Genomic DNA, 19,243 nt, shown 5'->3' on the forward strand with positions numbered 1-19,243 from the left:
ACATAATCTGTTTTTATGACAAGTTAGAGCTTTATCATTTTCATCATGAGGTCAACAAGAACAAATGTGTAAAACTGCTCTTTAAATGTTAACCTCAGGAAAGCCCTCTATCATTCTCTTAAGACTTCATCAGTTCACATGAAAGAAGCAGTCTGATCAAAACCAGATGAAGTTTAGTTACTGTTAGTAACTGTGTAGTGACTGTTTACTTTGACTGAAACCTACAGGCATTACTTTGAATCACAGAACTATGAGGAATGAAGCCTGACATCACAGCCCTCTTTAGTGGATGGGTGACATAGTTGAAATGACCTCGTCACACGGGTCAACAACAGAGGTCAGAGGCTACAGCATCAGAGGTGAGCGGCACACAGGAGGGCCAGCCTTCCTGGTGGCACACCATGTCGATCGTCACTCACACAACCTACATGTGCAAACACAGGACCTTTGACTTAATATGATGTTTTGTTAAGTATTCTGGGTTTTAGGTAATACTTTATTGGGGAACAGAGAAATCATCAGGTTTTAAAGTAATACTTTTAGTGCCAGTCAAAAAGTGTTATCAATCATTGCTGACATTGTCGTGGCATGAAGTTTGGGCATGAAATTTTTCATTTCCCGAAAAGACAACTTTAGGAACACCTTCATTTGGGAGCACTTCATTTCCTAAAGTCATTAAAACTGAAGTGCATACAGGACCACCCAGTATGCACTCACAGCTCACAGCAGAGGACGCTGTTAGATATTGCAATGTCTGCCTTGTAGTGAGGACATTAGAGACCTGCCTGAAGATTAAAAGTGAAGTTTGTTGAATGTCTTCGTTTTTATTGTTCAAAATGTCTTCCATGTTTCTTATATCATAAGATAAGAGATAAGATAAGCCTTTATTTATCCCACAATGGGGAAATTCCCAGTCAGCAGCAGTTCACACATACAGAAGTATAAATATATAAAAAAATATGTAAAAAAGAAAGGGAATAAAAATATATATATGTATACATGTACAGTATATACAAAAAATAATTGTATGGTGAATGAATGAGATAAAGGCTATTGCACTTGGGAGGTTATAGCAGTATAGAAGAAAAATAAGTATAGAATATATAAATAAATATGAAATATTGCACTTGTTTCCTTTTCTTTGGTCTACTGGGAGCAGACTTGGTTGTAAAGTCTGACAGCAGCAGGGAGGAAGGACCTGCGATGCCTCTCTTTGATGCATCATGGGTGATGAAGCCTGTCGCTGATGGAGCTTTCCAGGGCTCTTACAGTCTCATGTAGGGGGTGGGAGACAACATCTTCCTATGTTCTTGAGCTCTTCTTTCATTATGTTCATATAACCCCAGTTCAGAAAAATGCAATGATTAGCTAACCTCTAATGGATAACATTAGTGGTCTCTATAACCGAGTAACCCACACCTTGTCGATGTGGGTCAGTTTTCACTTCAGATGTCTCAGACAGGTGTCATCTTCACCAAAGAAATGACCTTTTGTTCTTGCACTAAAGTGTGAACTTCCCTCAGGTGACAAAAGCTGGTGACACATGAGTTTAGCTGTGTGTGTGTGTGTGTGTTTTTTTTTCTCATCAAAAAAGGATGAATGTAAATGTAATGCACACTTGTGTTGGATGAGAGTTACTGTAACAGCGGGAGTTGATGAACGAGCTGCTAACTTTAACTGGCCCCCAACTCCCTTGATGATGAGGCAGCTTTCGAAGCACAGGTCAAAGTTTGATTACTTTTCCTGTCCGTGTTTCACAGCTACATAAACGTGAAGCTTATCCGATGCCCCTAATGTTGACTCTCACAAGCCCTTCCACCTGCAGTCTCACAGGACCGAGGCACGCAACACTGCGTAACCTATCATGAATATGAAAACCAAACACACACTCAGTAAACAGCCTCTAAACTTTAGATGATTAAAGACTGAACCTGTTTTCATGTGTGACCTCATGCTGAAATTAACACTTGATTGCAATCAGTGACGAATGGGGGAAAAAAATCTGTTACAAATTGTGATTTCGTAATTGTACTGTGTATAAAATGTTCACACTATGCACCATAACTGCAGTCAGCCCGGATGCCCGTACAGTTACTTCAAATGTTGCTCTGGTGCCTTAATAAACACCATGTGACAGATAAATCTTTAATGAAAAAAGTCCTCTGTTGCGAAGGAACTATGCTTCGCCCCTCTGGCAGCAGCAGTTGCAGTCATTTTTTTGGAATTGTAGCAGCATGGGCAGTAATAGATACCACGGCTCTACGGACAAAAACTACAACAACAAAGCAAAAGAAAATCCAGAAAAATGTGTCACAGTAATGAAGCCTTTCGCCCTGTGTAAAGATATTCCTGTGTGTGCCTGCCTATTATTATAAAGAAATCTCTGGTTAATGGGGGAGATAAGATGACCTCAGCTGACTCGTGCTACAGTTTGATCAGGAAACTAAAAGGTTCAGTAAACACACATACACCTTTGGTAATCCATTGGAGCTACACGCACTTCATTCTCTGCTCACCTCTGATGTCCTCTATACTTTTTATCATTTGACCTTATGCTCCTCTGTGGACATCCATCACCTCCACATCTTAACCCTCCAGCTCTTCCTCTGATAGACAATCATTCCGCTAATCTACCATCTTCTTCTGTAAGGTTAGACAAAATACTGACTTCACTTGCACGAACCAGTGGAAAGGTTTGGAAAAAGCAAACTGCTATTGCTCTTAAAGACACATCACAGCCAAGAAATTCCCGTGCTCCTTCATTTTCCTGTTTAGCAGTTTGTTTACAGTCTCTTACGCATAAGTAAATTTGCAGATCTTGTGATCCTCTACTGTCTGGTAATAGTAAGGATGTTGTTTGTTCAAATAAAAATTTGCATCATCTTGCTGTGTTCAACTTTTTGAGATGAGCATGTTTTGTCACATTCGCCTCCCACAGTCATGGGTGACCTGTGCTGTATGAGTGGGTGAGTGCGTGCGTCCATCCGGTCCGTGCTCCCACCTTGGCCCTCGTGGCAGCTGCTGCTTCCTAGATCAACCAGAATGCCATGCTGGCCAATCAAACAGAAAGTGCTCTTCCCTTCCAGAAGCTCATTACTGCCTCACTAAATCTTTACCCCCTTTGTGCTTCCCCTTCCTCTCTGTTGCTCTCATTTCCACCACCCCCCCACCCACCCCCCATGAATGGTGCAAAGTACGATCACTCAGACCACTAAAGAGTACTGAAGGCAAAATCACTTTTCCACACCAACACATGTTTTTAATTTGATCACCTCATCAGAGCTTTCAGCTGCACTGTTTTTTCCACCACAATAATTCACAGCCAATCATTTAGGCAATGTTAATGTGTGATGGAAATAAACTGACCCATTCATTCATCAGGTTTTCGGCTAGACTACAGGATAGAAATCTAAAAGGCAGCACAGGAAAAGGCAGCTTTTAGACAAATAAAGTATTGCTGCAGTATCACACCACAGTTCACTGAAGGGTGAAATGCTTCACTTCAAGGTAGAGACCAGGCATTTCTGAACACAACTGCCATTTCCAGGTCTATAGTGGCACTCATTTCCTGAAGTTGCTCTAAATTTCACTTATCACTGCAATCAATTTAAACAACTGCACACAGTCTCCCTCATGGGTGCGCAGAGCCGATACTCACATGCACGAATCTCACTTTAGACTCCCACAGCACTGCAGGGTTCCCTTTGCTGCTGATAATTTATCCCCCACGAGGATTAAACAAACTCTCATTCTTCGCATTCCAGAGCGTTCCCCCCTCTCCCTCCATCGCCACAAAAGCCCCAATCGTCATCATATCCCCCTTTTATCGACCTTGTTTAACCTTGCACAGCCTCAGCACCCCTGTCCAGACTGTAACTAGGGCTTATTGTGCTGTTATCATGCCATGTACTCTACTCAGGACGTCTTTATATGGACTTCTCTGTTCTTACAGTGATTTTGATTAGCAAAAGGCCAAGAGATTAGGACAATACACTGCATTCTCAAAGCTCCACGCTAACACTACAGTATGCCTTAGAAAATGGTGAGCAGTAATGTTAACTATTAGAGATTTGTAGTTAATCAGCAAAAACGTGCAAAATCAAAAGGTATTGTCATGAAGCTGTGGGCCAAAATGGGTAACATTAAAATCCTGGGCAGCCACCAAATGACAACCGCAACAGTAATTTCTTTTTTTTCATGGATTTTAATGAGCCGGAGTCTGAGTGTGGAACAAAATTTCTCATTTAGGCTCCAGGCTGAAAAAGGTTTGTGGCCATAACCACCAAAAACATTCTTCACATCCCCTGCTCAAACCAAACCTTAGCGTACGAAAACATTCACAAGGATCATAATTACATAAATTTATTGTCGATGGTCCAGTTCGATGCAGTTCGACCCAAAGTCTAACCCACAAACTGCAACCCTAATCGCTGCAAACTCTTGTTTTTAATGTGAGCCCTGGGCATGAGGATCAATCCCTGATTACATTAAAATGTACTCATTTATCTCATACTTGTGACAGGACAAGTATGAGATAACACAGCTAGTCCTTCTGTCCTCCTCCAATGCTGTTTTATTCATGTATGGGGGGAAATCACTGACCACTTCACGCCCATGCACACACTTTTCAAGGTATTTTGCCAGTTAAAGAAGCAAAAACACAACTTTCTGATTAGCAATAAGCAGCTAAACAGTGTTACAAAAATGGAATTTGGCCTTAAAACGTGATTTTGGGGTCTTTACAGCTGGATGTAACACTTTTTTTCCACACTGCAGCTCAAGTTCTCACAATTTGCTTCATAAAAGAAGTCGTAAAACACAACTGCACACAGTGAAAATTCTAGCACCATGGCAACCACTTCACACACATAAGAAATCCTGAGTGATAGCCAGCGAGCTGCTCTCTCATAAACTACTGTTATATGTGGTGAGGTTCACCCACAGTTACACACATGCACACACAATCGTGCACACACAACTCCCTAATCACAGTAGAATATGGCGATCGTATTAGTGCAAAGGTAATATAAAAATGGCCTGCTTACTCATAAAGGCCTCGAGAAGAGGGAGGACAGAATCCAGAGCTACTTAAAACCAGAAGTACAAAGCTCTAAGTGTGTGTGTGTGTGTGTGAGCTCATTCACATTCCCAGACAGTGGAAGTAGCAAACAGTCAGCGTGATCTGGGAAGTGTTCTGGTTTGTGGGTACCTGCAGCGTCTAACTGTCACTTTGAAGTTTCCGGACAATTATGATAAGACGCACATTAAGCACAGTTAAGTAGAGGGCTGAGGAAGAGTAATACGCTACATCCTCCAATAGCAGTTTTGATAAGATAAACAGACTAAGAAGCTATAAATCCTCCAGTATTAAGATAATACTAACAGCCATTTCACTTTGTCTACCGTGTGTGTGGAATGGAGTTAAGCAGAAGGCCGGCTTACGGCGAAGATACATTTCATTTGCATTTACAGTACCTGGGGTCTATAACCAATTTACCAATTTACAAACTTGGAAGAAATTTTTAGCACAAAGCAATTAAAACATGTCAGTGTGATGGTGTCGTCATCGAGTACATATAAAACCACCAAAAACTAGCTAAAACTAGTAAACTAAACGTTATGTGTGCAATCGGTGATGTGCCCCTAAGAAATGGACAGTGAATGTCTGAAATGGAAAACTGCACATCCAAACCATTGACTTTTCTCAAAGGCACTTGAGAAAAGATCGACTGAAGTTCAACTGATAGAATATTGTTATTAACCCCACCAGACTTGAAGTCATTATTATAAGAATAAACAAGTTCCACACTGACAGACTAGACTACAGTATTTGGCAGAGTGAGCAACATTTTTAAAAGTAAAACTTAAAGATAACAAATACAAGAGCTGTGAAATCTTTCATTACAGCTGTCACAACAGTGTGGGTCTCTGTTTCCAATGAGCAGATGAGTTCTGTGCCAAACTGTTCAGTGTCAGCAGTCAAAAGTTTAATAATTAGGCCAATTTATAACCAGCTCGGGAAAACAACTGCAATATGTATAGATATTTCAGCTGATAGATTACTACGATGTACTTTTCTGCACATATGGCCATTTGCAACTGCTGAGTGACTAAACAGCTCAACTGCGTTATTCACTGTAATGCTGTTGAACCAGCTGCCAGTTAGGCATTCATAGGCATTCATGAGCCTACGAACAGAAGGGCAGACAGCCCCACTGAGCTGACAGGCCATTTGCGAGTACCAATCTGTGTGTGAGTGTGTGTGTGTGTGTTTGTGCTGGAATTCGGATGCCCCTGGTTTCTCTCCCTGCCAGCATTGGGGCCTCTTGGGTGTGGAGCAGGCGTTGTTTTCAGCAGGCTGGCGCTGCAACAGAAGTGACGTTAAAGGGAAATGAGGGGCAGGTGTTGTGGGGGTCAAAATATGGAGGTCATGGCTGCTTTTGTTAGCTTGTGCGTTTCATCATTAATCACAAACATTACGGTCTGTGCCAATCAGTAACAATGAATATCAAGAGCAACGCAAGACTGTGGAGGTGCAGTGGATGCCTCGTTTTAGACAAATTAACAAATGGGTGGAGACCATTCTAAATATCACAGACAGTCACAGGATGTTCCCCTGTGTGTCTGGCACAAGTGGATACTTCCCAGGAGGGTGAGGAGTGTAAAACAGTTGAGGGATGTGGCTGGCAGGACAAGGCGAGAAGGGTGTGGTGGAAAGGGACCAGATAGAAGAATGAAGAGGGAAAACAGAGATACATGGCGGTCGTAAAGAGCAAAGAGGCTCACTGGATACTGGAAAACAGCGGCCAGATATGGGAGCTTTCCAGCTATAAATAATGTCACGTCGCCCACTGGCATACTTGCAGATGAAATCCCAAGTGTGTTTCAGTGCTTCTGATTCAGTTTCGCGATGGTGGTGACAGTTGGCAGCTGAGATCACAGACAGAAATAGATTGTCATCATGGGTTTGCGAATGTCCCCACCCTCTCGGAAATGACAGCGGTGTGTGAGGGACACACACACACACACACATACAAAGGAAGAGAGAAAGCTATTCTCATTATTCACACCTTGAGCTTCCTCTATTGAAGCGTGTTGATGTGCTTTATGCAGGTCAACTCTCCTTGGCTTTGGGAAAAAAAGGTGAATCTGCGTTCTCATAAGAACTACTGGATTATAATAAGGCAGGACTGCAACTAACAATTATACTCTTTATCAATGAATTCATTGATTTTATTACCGATTGATAGATAATCAGAGATTTTTGTGTTTGGCTCCCAAGAAACAGTTACCACATAGTTCACAATGCTGAACTGCTACTTTACACTTCAGCTTTTGTAACTACTATACATACAAGATAACATCCTCATTAGTCAAAATGTTGAATTATTCCTTTAACTGCACAGAGACAATGTTTAATGTTTAAATCACACGTTGATGAAAGCTAACTTAGGTAACAGCAATGGAATTTAAACAGTATATTTAAGAATGGTACTGTACACACATGGAAGTTAAAGCCTCTTGCGTGTAAACTTCAGCTCCCCTGCCTCATGTCCTGTGGGCTTGTGTTTGGCCCATAAGACGTGTGTTATACTGTCTGAGCTGTACTCTACAGAGAGCATTCAGACAGGCTTTTGGAGTCTTTCCCCTTTCAAGTCCCACAAAGCACATTTTTCAAATGCTTCTGACGCAGGGGTGAAATGAGAAAAGTCTGGGAGGGAAAAATAGGGGTATCCAGATAGAGCGATTGAGAGAGAGAGAGAGAGAGAGAGAGAGAGAGAGAGAGAGAGAGAGAGAGTATGATGTATCTCATGGGAAGGTGCCAGGCTGGTGCAGTAAACATTCTTGGGATGATTAGAGGAGTATTTGAAATCTGATATGTCAATTCCCTTGCATTAACTGTAGTTCATGTCTGTTGCCCTGAAGATATGTGCCAGCTATATGGCAGCATAGCAGAGACAACATATTATAATGGAATGGATATCCATGGCTCAACTTCCCGGTCAGAGAGTGGGACTATAACATCTGGTGAGGGTGGGAGCGAGACACTTTATTGCAGTATGAAGAGTTGCACTACTTATGGCTTGGACTTACAGTAGTGGAAGAGCAATACACAGAAAGCAGTGAACAGACTACACACACGCATGCAGAGGAAGACCACATGAGGAAGACAGAGAAGTGTTAACAGTGAGACGTAGTAATCTACCTTTTGGTTCACTGAGCACAGAGGTCATGTCCGACAAAAGTGCCAGCAGCTTCAAAATAGCAGAGCACAATATCTCATTTCCCACAATAGCGAAGGGTGTGGGGTCTATTCTCTGCTTCTGATTTACTCTGTCACCACGCAGACCTTTGTTCATCAGCTAAACATACTTTCATTACACTCAAGTCATAAACTCATTAGAAATAACTGCATCAAATAAACACAATTCCCATCTCTAATAATTTCATTATAGTTCATTCTTATTTCAGTTTCGTTGCTGCTGCGATGCAACTACTTTCTCAGTGGATAAAGCTCATCTTAGTTCAACACTGTTCTTGAAAATTTCCAGCCAAGAATCCAAATGAGAAATTCAAGTCATGTAATAAGTTGTCTCTCTACATATTTTACAACTGCACCGGGTGCGATATGCTATGAGCCAGACGGAGTGACTATGTGCAGCCAAAAACTGCAAGAACAGGATTTGTGCATGTATGTCATCAACTTTTTAAAATGTATGATCTCCTTTTGGCAGAGTTTACGTGTTTTCGAAAATACAATGACAGCACTTAATAAAAAGGAAGTCGAAAAAGGATCGTAGCAGAACTTCACCCTGCTTTTCTACTTATTATCATGTCCTGTGAAGCAACATGAATGACTCCCAGATCACCTGCTGCTGTCACACCTCATCATGTCCATCTATTCTTCATCCCTGTCACTGTCAATAAGGATTACCTGGTCCCATGGAAATTTAATACACATTATCACAATTGCTGCTGAAAGGTCAATGGGAGATTTACATACTTCTCTGACTGGGGATATCACCTAAATATGTACAAAAGAGTGGATATCTTGAACTGATGTTTGCGGCATAACTCTTACACACACACAGTTTTCTTTCTGCAAACAGAGTGTAAGTGCTGCACAACAGCATGCGTACCAAGAGTGTAAAATTAGCTTTGTGCTGTTGGGTGTTGCCTTTAGACCAATGAAAGGGGAGAGAAAGCAGTTGCGGGAGATATGGCAGAGAGTATTTGGCAGTGTAATCGATTGCAGATGGCAGCCGTCGGGTGGCTTGTTTGGTCCACAGTGGTTCTTTGTGATGGCTAGGCCGGCCATAATCCAGCAGGACAAGGCTGTTTTCCTGTGTATGCGTGTGTGTTTATGCTGGCACCTCTAATATCACAGTGCTAAGCTCTGCAGCCCCACAGGAATCCAGACACACAAGGGGGAGCAGGGCTTCAGTCACAGAGGGGAAAGTGTGTCAGTGTGTGGCTGTATGGCAGTGTTGGACTGAATCGGATGGAATCAGAGAGAGAGAAAAATAATAATAGTAATAATAAACCAAAAAAGGGATCAAAGGTTATGAGAGTGGTAAGACTAGTGAAACTAAGTGAATGCTGCAGCGATAAGAAGAGGTGAAAGAAATAATAACTGCCTTCAAAATAAAATAAAATCATATGATAAGTAGTCTTGGATAGACACCGGACCTTTTTCTTTATATGTTCAGTTCACAGATTCACAGGGCGGCTGTGGCTCAGTGGTAGAGTGGGTCGTCCCTCAATCAGAAGGTCAGGGGTTCAATCCCCAGCTCCTATGGGTCAACATGTCGAAGTGTCCTTGGGCAAGACACTGAACCTCAGTGTCTTCAGTGTGTGAATGAGTATGAAAGAATAGTCTCCTCCAAATTACATTCCTCCTGTATGAATGATGGGTGAATGAGGATGTCATGTAAAGCGCTTTGAGTAGTTGAAATAACTAGAAAGGCGCTATACAAATACAGACCATTTACAGATTAATAAATACACATATGTCATCAGTAGCATAATAAACAGAGTTGTGCAGCTTGTGTTTTCCTCTCCGGCCTGCAGTAGGTTGGAAGGTCATGGTGTGAGTGAGAAGGCAGTGACGGTATCAGCCAGGTAACCCTATCTGTCCTGCTGAAACTTGTGCTATCAATGCTATGTGTCTCTCATGACAGCACTATCCAAGAATGAGGCAGTGAGAGACCAACATGACAGAGATCTTAAATCATTTCTCCACAATGTCTCCGATGGTCACACTGACACACACCTACAACTACGGGTCAGGACCTGACTCCACGGCAGGGTCGACTATCGTCTGCACACACAAAGGCGAAGAGATAAGCTTATATACAGGTGGTGCGAGGCTGAGAAGTTTAACCTTTCCGTGTTGAAATAAATACAATACTCTGAATAATTGATGCAATAGAGATAGGTGAATTAGACTAAGTCTTCTCAAAACTCAGCCAAGCTTATGCGATCCATCAGCTTGTAATATCTAAAACATGTGTCAACTGAGGATAGGAAGGATAAAAAAGGCAGATTTCTTTCCATAACATAGTCACACACATATGCATGACCAGAGACACACAAACGCTTTCCAAATCATCACCCTGTCTAGGTCTGGTAGGAAAAGCGTCAGTGTTAATAAGAAATGATGTATGAGCCACATAAATATGATTTTATCCTGTATGAATTCCACAGCTGTCTGCCTGTGTGTATTTATGTGTATTTATGTGTGTGGGTGTGTGAGACAGAGTGTGTTTGCAGCTCACTCATGCAAACATGCTGTTTAAACAGGCTTCCCATCTGTTTGAAAGTCATCTCTTAGACATGTAGTGTGTATAGGCAGCTTGAAGACCCGGAAAAAGGCCCTGACACACACACACACACACACACACTCCTTACTCCCATTGACCCTCCACACCTGTCTTGTCACTCAGGCCCTGGGTGTGCCCTTCACCGGCTCCAGCCCTCACTGCCCCAACAAGAGGCCTCATTTCCCAGGAAGAGCTCGGTAGCTCCAGGCCTCCCCATCTGTACCCACACACACACACACACACACACACACAAACACACAGAGCACCCTGGTCCCAGCCCCCTTCAGACTGCACAAAGCCCCCATTGTGAGGCACAATGCTGGCCGCCCCCTCTGCCTTTCCCCTGTACCCTCTGCTCTGTTTCCCCCATAACTCTGTCCCTTCTGGACCTCCTGCTTTTGCAAGACCGCCTGACTCCCTCGTTCTCTGCTTTTCATTCTTTGCCTTCTTTCCTCTCTACTCCCTCCTCTTTATTCTTAAATCTCCAATACCAGTCCTATTGATAGTGTCTGTGGGGGTCTGCTTGCTTTTATCCAACCTCAGCCCTTTTCTTCACTGTCCCCTCCAATACTCAAGCCTTCAATATTCCCTCTTCTTTCCCCCCCGTCTCCCCCAGCATGGCTATCCCTCTGTGCCTCTGTGCTCCAAGACATTGTCCATATCTCTGCTGTTGAGTTATCTCCTACATCCCCTTCTGCATAGAAGACATTTCATATCTGGCAGTTCATGTGAGGCAGGGAAACAAACAGAATGTAACTCTGTTAATTTACTCACATTAAACACTACTTTTGGTGCAGATTTGTTTTCTCTGTGATACACTGTGGCAGTGGGTCCCACAGTTTGTCTGACACTGCAGCATTGCCAGTGTCTCCCCACAAGTAAAGGCCATTAAGGACAGTACAGTCCAGAGCAAGATCAAACTGATCTCAGACTAAATATGGCACCTACATGTCTTGCTTAATAGCATCTACATCAGATTTAGGACCTTGAAAGTTACTGTGGGAGCAAATACAATTCATACCACTTAAATGAATCAACACAAAATGTTGAAGTATAACTACAGAATTAGTAAAAATTGAAAACATACAGTGAGATATCAATGATATGTTGACCATTTTAAGGTGCCGGTGTATAAAGGGGAGGCCAGCCTGCACACACTGCAGCAATCAAAGCCCCTCTTCCTGCTCATAAACCCACTATTTTGCCTGTGTGACCACACCGGTTTCAGTTTGCAGTTTACTGCCAACCTTGGTGTCTCTCTTTTGAAGCTTCCCTATTGTCTCTTAGGCCCCATTTTCATCTGGTATTAACACGTGATCTGTATCTGGATACATAATCTGGATAACGACATCTGATCCATGAACCTTTGAATTTATGCCTGTTGAGCGTTACGTGCATTTTCATTATTTTTATTCTGTTTGCACTGTGATCACATCACAATATTTTAATTAATTAGTTTGGTGGACTTTTTAACTAGCACATTTTCCTTATCCAGATATTCATAAACAGCGCACACACCTGAAACATTCGGTAGTTAATGTTTTCTCTGTGATTAAACGCATGCAAGCTGTACAAATGTAGACCAAACGTATCTGCAGCAATGTCAGAAAATTCTGCTTTCAACACCCATCTGAGAGAAATATAAAACAGTGGTTGTGCTTTCTCTTTGTTCAGCCATTTCTGAGGATGCTGTACCAACAGTGCCATCTGTGTCACTCCATATTTGTTTTGAAGTGAAAGAGGCTGCCATAACTTTAACAATGGGGTGGAGTTGCAAGACTGGCGCTAATCGAAAGAAATCCCACTGTAGTGTGTGATTTTCCAGTATGTCTTTGGAAATGTTGCCATGCCTTTTGGAAAAGCATACACACTATGCATGTATGCATATTGTTTAACATGTTTCATGTTTTTTAAGACTGGTCTACTGCTGCACAGTGTATGTGGCGTATGCAGAGCTATCTGTGGCGTTCGCCCCATGACCAGCCCTGTTAAGGCCCTGTGGTTTCTTGAGTAAGCTCAGCGGCAGTAATGATGCTTATAATGTTGCCACTTGGCCCAGCATGAACCAGAAATATATAACTAATTAATAAGAAGAGGGCAATAAAATTATGAAAACATGCAAACAGAAATGCATACCCACAGACACAGGGAATCTGGACATATACCAGGAACTAAGCCTTGTGGTCTGACTGGTTGAGGGGTGAAATAAGAGCAAATGGGGACACAACGTTGTCAGTTAAACAGAGGCTTAACCATGGTAACCATGACTACATCCTGACATGGACGAGCGATGAGAAGGTGGACATTCCACGCACTTGTCGTCCTGTGTTTCCTGATCAAAGGAGAAGGAGGAAGGAACAAAGCAAAGTGAGCCACCACAGAGCTTCCAGCAGGGCTGTGGTTTGTATTTTTCATCTTAAGTGAATGGGGACCAAAATGCCTTCAATGATGTGAGGAATTTTCCTCTTCAGTGTCTTCCAAGCCAGAACATTCTGGCTGAACGAGAGAAAGAAAGGAGAGGACTGAACAAACTAGTAAGTAAAGCAGAGAAAAGGGTGGAAATGAGAGAGGCCAGCTGCCCCAGTCAGTGAGAGAAGAAAGAAAGCAATTATAAAACAGTAGGTGATCCTAAATAGTTTGCAAGAGCTTTGGAGCGCTAAAAGACACAGTTTTTCTCACCCTGAGCAGGACCTTAGCCATATTAAACAGACACACACAAAAGCCCCTCATTGCTGCCAGCTCAAATACTGTCACTCACCGAGTGACACCTCTATTTGAGATCCCAGGGGAAGGTTATTTTGGTCGCACACATAGATAAACACACATACACACACACACACAGGTATCCATGGGGACGCACCCCTGCTCAGGAGCCAGCGGTGGGCAATGACCTGCTCGGACGACTGTGACCACTTGACGGTGACTCAGCTTGTAGAATTTAACACAGCATGGTATGGAAAGCTGGGACAGTGATGACCTCATTCCACTGGCCGCTTTGCCCGGCCCACTTGTGAGGGACGGTGGTCCGAAAGAATGAACGCCGCCGACAGGGAAAAAGAGGTCAGAGAAAAGAATGGTGGCACAAGAGACATGTCCCATATCCCGACAAACATCTCACATAGTGATAATAGGATGGGGGAATGTGTGTGCGTGTGACTCTTTGTCTGTTCGTGGCCCTGAGTAAAGCTATAGTTAGAGTGTGAAACATATGGAAAGTGCAACATACGGGATAAAAACAGGAGGAAATCAATGATTGAATGAAGCGACTTTAGTGTAGACGGTTCAAGGCACATTAACCCAGCATAACACTTTCCCAGAACTTTGGAGCCTCTACTCATCACACTTTAAGGCCCTGAAACAAATACTGGAAATGGATGGTCATTCTGGCTCTGCTCAGCCCAGGAGTCCAGTCAAAATCTCAGCTGTGTGGACATCCAGAGCCCAGAAAAGAGCACTAGGGCATGTAATGACAGGGAGCCTCCAGCACATCAGTCAGAGACACAAACCGTGGAGCTTTACAGCTGCAGCTGCGGAGGTCAACCAGACCATCAATGACAGTGTCACGTCACGGCTGACGTATTTTGGTGCAAATAAAAAGATAAAAAGGCAAGGGGCACGCGTGCTATTTAAACGATCAAATCATTTAGATATGAAACAACATTCAAGAGAGACAAAAGGGAGAAACTAATGCTGCTGTTTCACAGTTGACAGTGATGGCACACAGCAGAGAGGCTAAGGCTGTCTAAACACTGATAGACTGTGATAAAGGTTCTGCTTATCACAGCGGTTCTTCTACATCAGAGATTCAAAAACAATTAGTCAGACCCAAAGTGAGTCACAGTCCTGTTTCTTTGGTCTTTACTTTGTCAACATGCTCATATGTTCACTCGATAACACACACACACAAACACGCACAGCGAGGTGCAGACTATTGTAAGCTTCAATACAAGCCCATCAAAACAAGTGGCACAGCTCTGCTCCGATACACTTCATTCCCCCGAATGTTTTGGGCTATCTTGCCTTCATCAGGGTGGATGAAAATAAAATATTAACTGTAGACAAAGTGAAATTGTGAGCATGCGAAAGCTGCAGCTCATGGCACGGACCAGATTAGCAGAGTGTGTGCAGGACGAAGATAACTCTACAGGAACAGAACAGTGGAGCAGGTCCAGTTAATGACTACCTGCAGACTGATGCTGAACCTGCTTTCTCTCATAGCCTCCCTATCTGTCTCACCCCTCTCTGTCTTTTTTATCACGAAATCCCAGCCTCTCACCACCCACGCTATTCGGAGCTTAGAGATCTCCCCACGCTATCTGAAACACAGAGAAAGGTTGTTGTCCATCTCTGCTGGACGTATATGCTGATTTAATGCAGAAACTTAATAGAAACCACCACAATAGATTATACTGGAAAAATTCACCTTTTAGTTGAGATGTCATTTGATTTTCAAATTGAAAAAAACTAAACTTTTAAGAGCATTTCTGCATCATAATTTTCTTTTCAAGTAAACACAAAATAAGGAATGAATGGCTGCACAAATCTTGTCCGTCTGTCTAAATGTGAACTTGTGTGCTTGGAAAAAAAGTCACAGTAAATCAAAAAAGTAAAAAGGTTTGGAGGAATAACAGCTGAGGCATAAGGTTACATATACATAGCATAACATCTGCTAATAATATTGGGAATGAGCTTACTATGAGCATTGCAAAGTAACACTTCAATCCTAAATCCTTTGCCCAATGTTCACAGTGTTGACAATGGTGTTCAGCAGCTTATTACCACGCAATTACCAATTAACTACAAGACATGTGCTGTACAGCTGGAAAACCTGCCAATCCCCAACCTCCAAGGACAGCAGACCTCTCAGACATAACCAGTGATGTCACGTCCTCTCTGACCCTGTGGCCTTTCACACACTTTACACACTTTCTTCACACAGTAATCTCTTGGGCTATGCAGCCAAACCCAATGCCGCCTGCAAGCGAGCTAAAGTCCCTGCCAAAAGAGACCTAAATGCAAACACGCTTGCATAAAAAACAACACACCTCAGTTTCCAGCTTAACTTCACCTTAAGATTTTACAACCCACGATTTTGCTTTGCTTGAAAGTCAAAAGATAATCATACCTCGTAAAAAATCTCTTATTAGTTGCATTGTTAAACACTAAAAGATCTTTGTGACACATGAAATGTTCATAGACCTGTCAATTACGACCAATAACGATAACAGGGAGCATTAAAAACACCAGACAAAAGGTCAGTTTGGGGAGAACAACACTCTGCCGTACCTTGAAGCATGCAGCGGTATGCTGACTCAGAGATGGCATAGATGTGTGGAGGCATTTCGTGCCTCTTCTTCCCTCTGTACATCTCAATGATGTTCTCTGAATAGATGGGCAGGTTCTTGTAGGGGTTGATAACCACACAGAACAGGCCAGAGTATGTCTGTAATTAAACAGAAAAAACAGACAAACATGGGGAATTAATACACAGTAAAGAACAAAGAGAGGCTGCAGCTCAACATCTGAATTACTATATTTTCAACATAAAAACATGTTAACTATGCCATGGCTATTTTCCAAATCTTGCTTGAATAAAGGCAAAATAAACATTAGCCAGACTTGGAAGGGGACACAAAAAGAAAATGTGCAACATTGAAAATGTACAAACCTGCATTCTATCAGTGCAGCAAGACCTGTCATTACCCACTTTTTAGGAGCTTACATCATCATAGCGTGCAACACAGGGAGAGATACGGGGCGGACTGACTTAATCAAACACTGAACAGACTGTTGTGTCTTGTGAAGCAAAATAAGGCCCTGACAGTCGTGATAAGAGTCTTGAAATCTAACGAAGCACTAAATGTTGTGAACAAAAGTGTATCAATACTATACACACTCATGTTGCAGCGAGAAGCTTGCACTGCCAACATTTAGCCTACTTTCTGACTTGTGGTGTTGCATTTGGCTGTGTAATTAGCCTAAAGATCTCTCCCCAGAGAGTGTGTGTGGTATGAAGGCTTCTCAGCTATGCTGTAGGCTGAATCGACCAGGCAGCAAGGCAGCCAGGAATGAGCAAGAGGCCCTGGTGGGGCAATGTCTCTCTCATGCTGCAGATGTTATAGGGGCTTTGCACTTCCCATATAGCCAATACAGAGAAATATCTGCTTACCAGCAGTATGACTTTCATCCCTGGGGCCAATACTGGGGGCCTACAAAAATGTCCACCTCTACTTACCTCACTAGCAACCCACATACAGAAGGTTCTTACTGAACGTAGGTCAGTAGTTACGGAGTTACATGTATATGAATATCTTCTCCTTAAGAAGAGTGAATCAGACTCATGAGAATACTTGTAGATGGTCATTTAACCACATCTACAAAAAGACGTATGACACAGACTTGATAGATTTTATGAAGCAGTCAGGCCTAGCTGGTTGGAGGGCCACAGGGACCAGCCTTCAAGGTCAGAGTGACAGACGTGCTTGTTTGTTCTGTCTCCTCCTAAGACCATACATATACCCAAAGTGACATTTTTACAAGGAACACTTGCATTACAAAATCAGGAGTGCTGGAAAGGAAAATTAGAAGAGTGATCTGTGAAATGTTTTGTGATGAGGTTGAAATTTCATCCAGGAGTCTCTTCTTTTGACTGCCAGCACAGTTCATACAAAGCACATGTTCTCTAAAGGCTCCAGTCTGCAATGAATGACTGAGCCTCTGTTTTAAAAAGCTTTAATTGTTTTGAGAGATGTTCGTTCTTCATTCCTATCTTGTTATTCATGCTGTTAATAAATGGCCTAATACCATAACCCAGTGCAGCCAATAACCACAGATGTCATATTTATAAAAAAGTATGCCCTACAATGATCTTTTAATATCAAAGCATCAAACATTGTGACGTCTGCTTCATAATTAATACTAGAGACAAGGCAGAGTGAGCCATGAGTGACTCAGCAGCCACAGGCTCACAAAGGGGCCCCAGAGAGCAGACGGCATACTGTCGCCGTTACGTAACAGCTCAGTTAGGGCCCTCAGTCAGCACTGCAACTGATGCTCTGTACTGCTGATACAGAAATAAAACAGAAAGGGGCAGAAATAGGAAGACGGGGAAGGAGAAGAGGCAGGCAGAAATGAAGAGCAGAGCACTGATCCAGCTGACAGAGCTCCCTCAGGTCCAATCTAAAGAAGCAGAGGTGTAACAAACACTGAACTGTGTTCTCAGCCTTCCTTTAAATTGCTCCCAACCTGAGGGGAGGACAGGGCTCAGAGAGAGAGAAGGCCTGCTGAAATTCTAACTCTCCACTCTCCTTTTCGAGACTAATAAAAAATTAATTCCCCCTTATCTGCAAACTGGAGCTGCTATAAATAGGGAGTCTGTTCTGTTCTCTTCGGTTCTGTGACATACAGCACTGAGGCAGCTGGCGAGGCTGCAGAAACACACCTGGACTGTAGGTTCAGCGTGGACTGTCCCAGGCTGCTGAGGGGTCAAAACTGAAAAGAGTACTAAATAGGCAGATTCAGCTCTAACTGGGTTGACATTGTGTATCAATGTTAGGTTTTATTTCTTCTTATTGCTTTGGAAATATAATATAATATAAAAAAAACAACAGTGACTGAATTTGACTATGGCTTTTATTTAAAGTTAAAGTTAAAGTTAGCAGCGTCTTATATACCCCCCAATCTCTGTGACCAATTGAACCAAAATGCCTCAAAAACATAACAAAGCAAGGAGTACTCTTTGCATGCTCGCTGTTGCACTCTAGGAATTTTCGTGAAAAACCTTGCAGGATCATTGCGGTATAAAGAACATTCACGACCACTGTTGCCAGCTAGCCGAGCATACGTCTAACTCGACACTGCCTGCCAAAGCAACATGTCTGGCCCAGTCCAAGAAAGAGAAGGTGATATTCCCACTGTGAAATCAGATCCAGGGGAGGGGATGCCGTGGCCTAGTAACAGCTGAGCAACACACAGGCAACAGCAGACACAACAGCCGACCCCATCTGCCACCTCTGATCAGTCAGGCAAGCGTGCCTACGTAGACAGGCCCGTCTCCATTGCAGAGGCTGGAGGGGGCACTCTGGGTGCAGAGGCAGCCTCGGTGCTATTGATCTGTGGGGAGTATGGGAGACCTTGACCATTTACTTTACAGTGCTTTGCTCTGGTGATTTCATAACAAAGCTCGCAAATACTTCTGACGAGGCTTTTGAAACATGATCGCCACACTGACAAGCATGGTTTCAAATCACATCGACAGCAGCACGACACCCTCTGCTTTTCTCCATTTGTTGGAAATTCGGGCTCACTGAATTTTCGAGCAGGGTGGCCACTGGCTTGAAACTTGTACTGCAGTGTATTAACGATGCAGTATGAATCAGTGGAATTCTATATTCAATATTCAGCTCACAAATTCATGCTTG

General features: G+C 42.9%; 1 protein-coding gene across 1 annotated transcript in view; it reads right to left on the reverse strand.

Moving 5' to 3' along the window:
• LOC139216133 (myosin-10) overlaps positions 1–19,243 on the reverse strand; it is a 50,080-nt gene that overhangs the window by 27,864 nt on the left and 2,973 nt on the right. Inside the window, exon 2 of the mRNA XM_070847169.1 lies at positions 16,110–16,266. Coding sequence (XP_070703270.1) covers positions 16,110–16,266 — 157 coding nt within the window. The remainder of the gene's footprint in view (positions 1–16,109; positions 16,267–19,243) is intronic.

This window comes from Pempheris klunzingeri, chromosome 17 (assembly GCF_042242105.1).
Source record: "Pempheris klunzingeri isolate RE-2024b chromosome 17, fPemKlu1.hap1, whole genome shotgun sequence".
In the NCBI taxonomy this organism is placed as follows: domain Eukaryota; kingdom Metazoa; phylum Chordata; class Actinopteri; order Acropomatiformes; family Pempheridae; genus Pempheris; species Pempheris klunzingeri.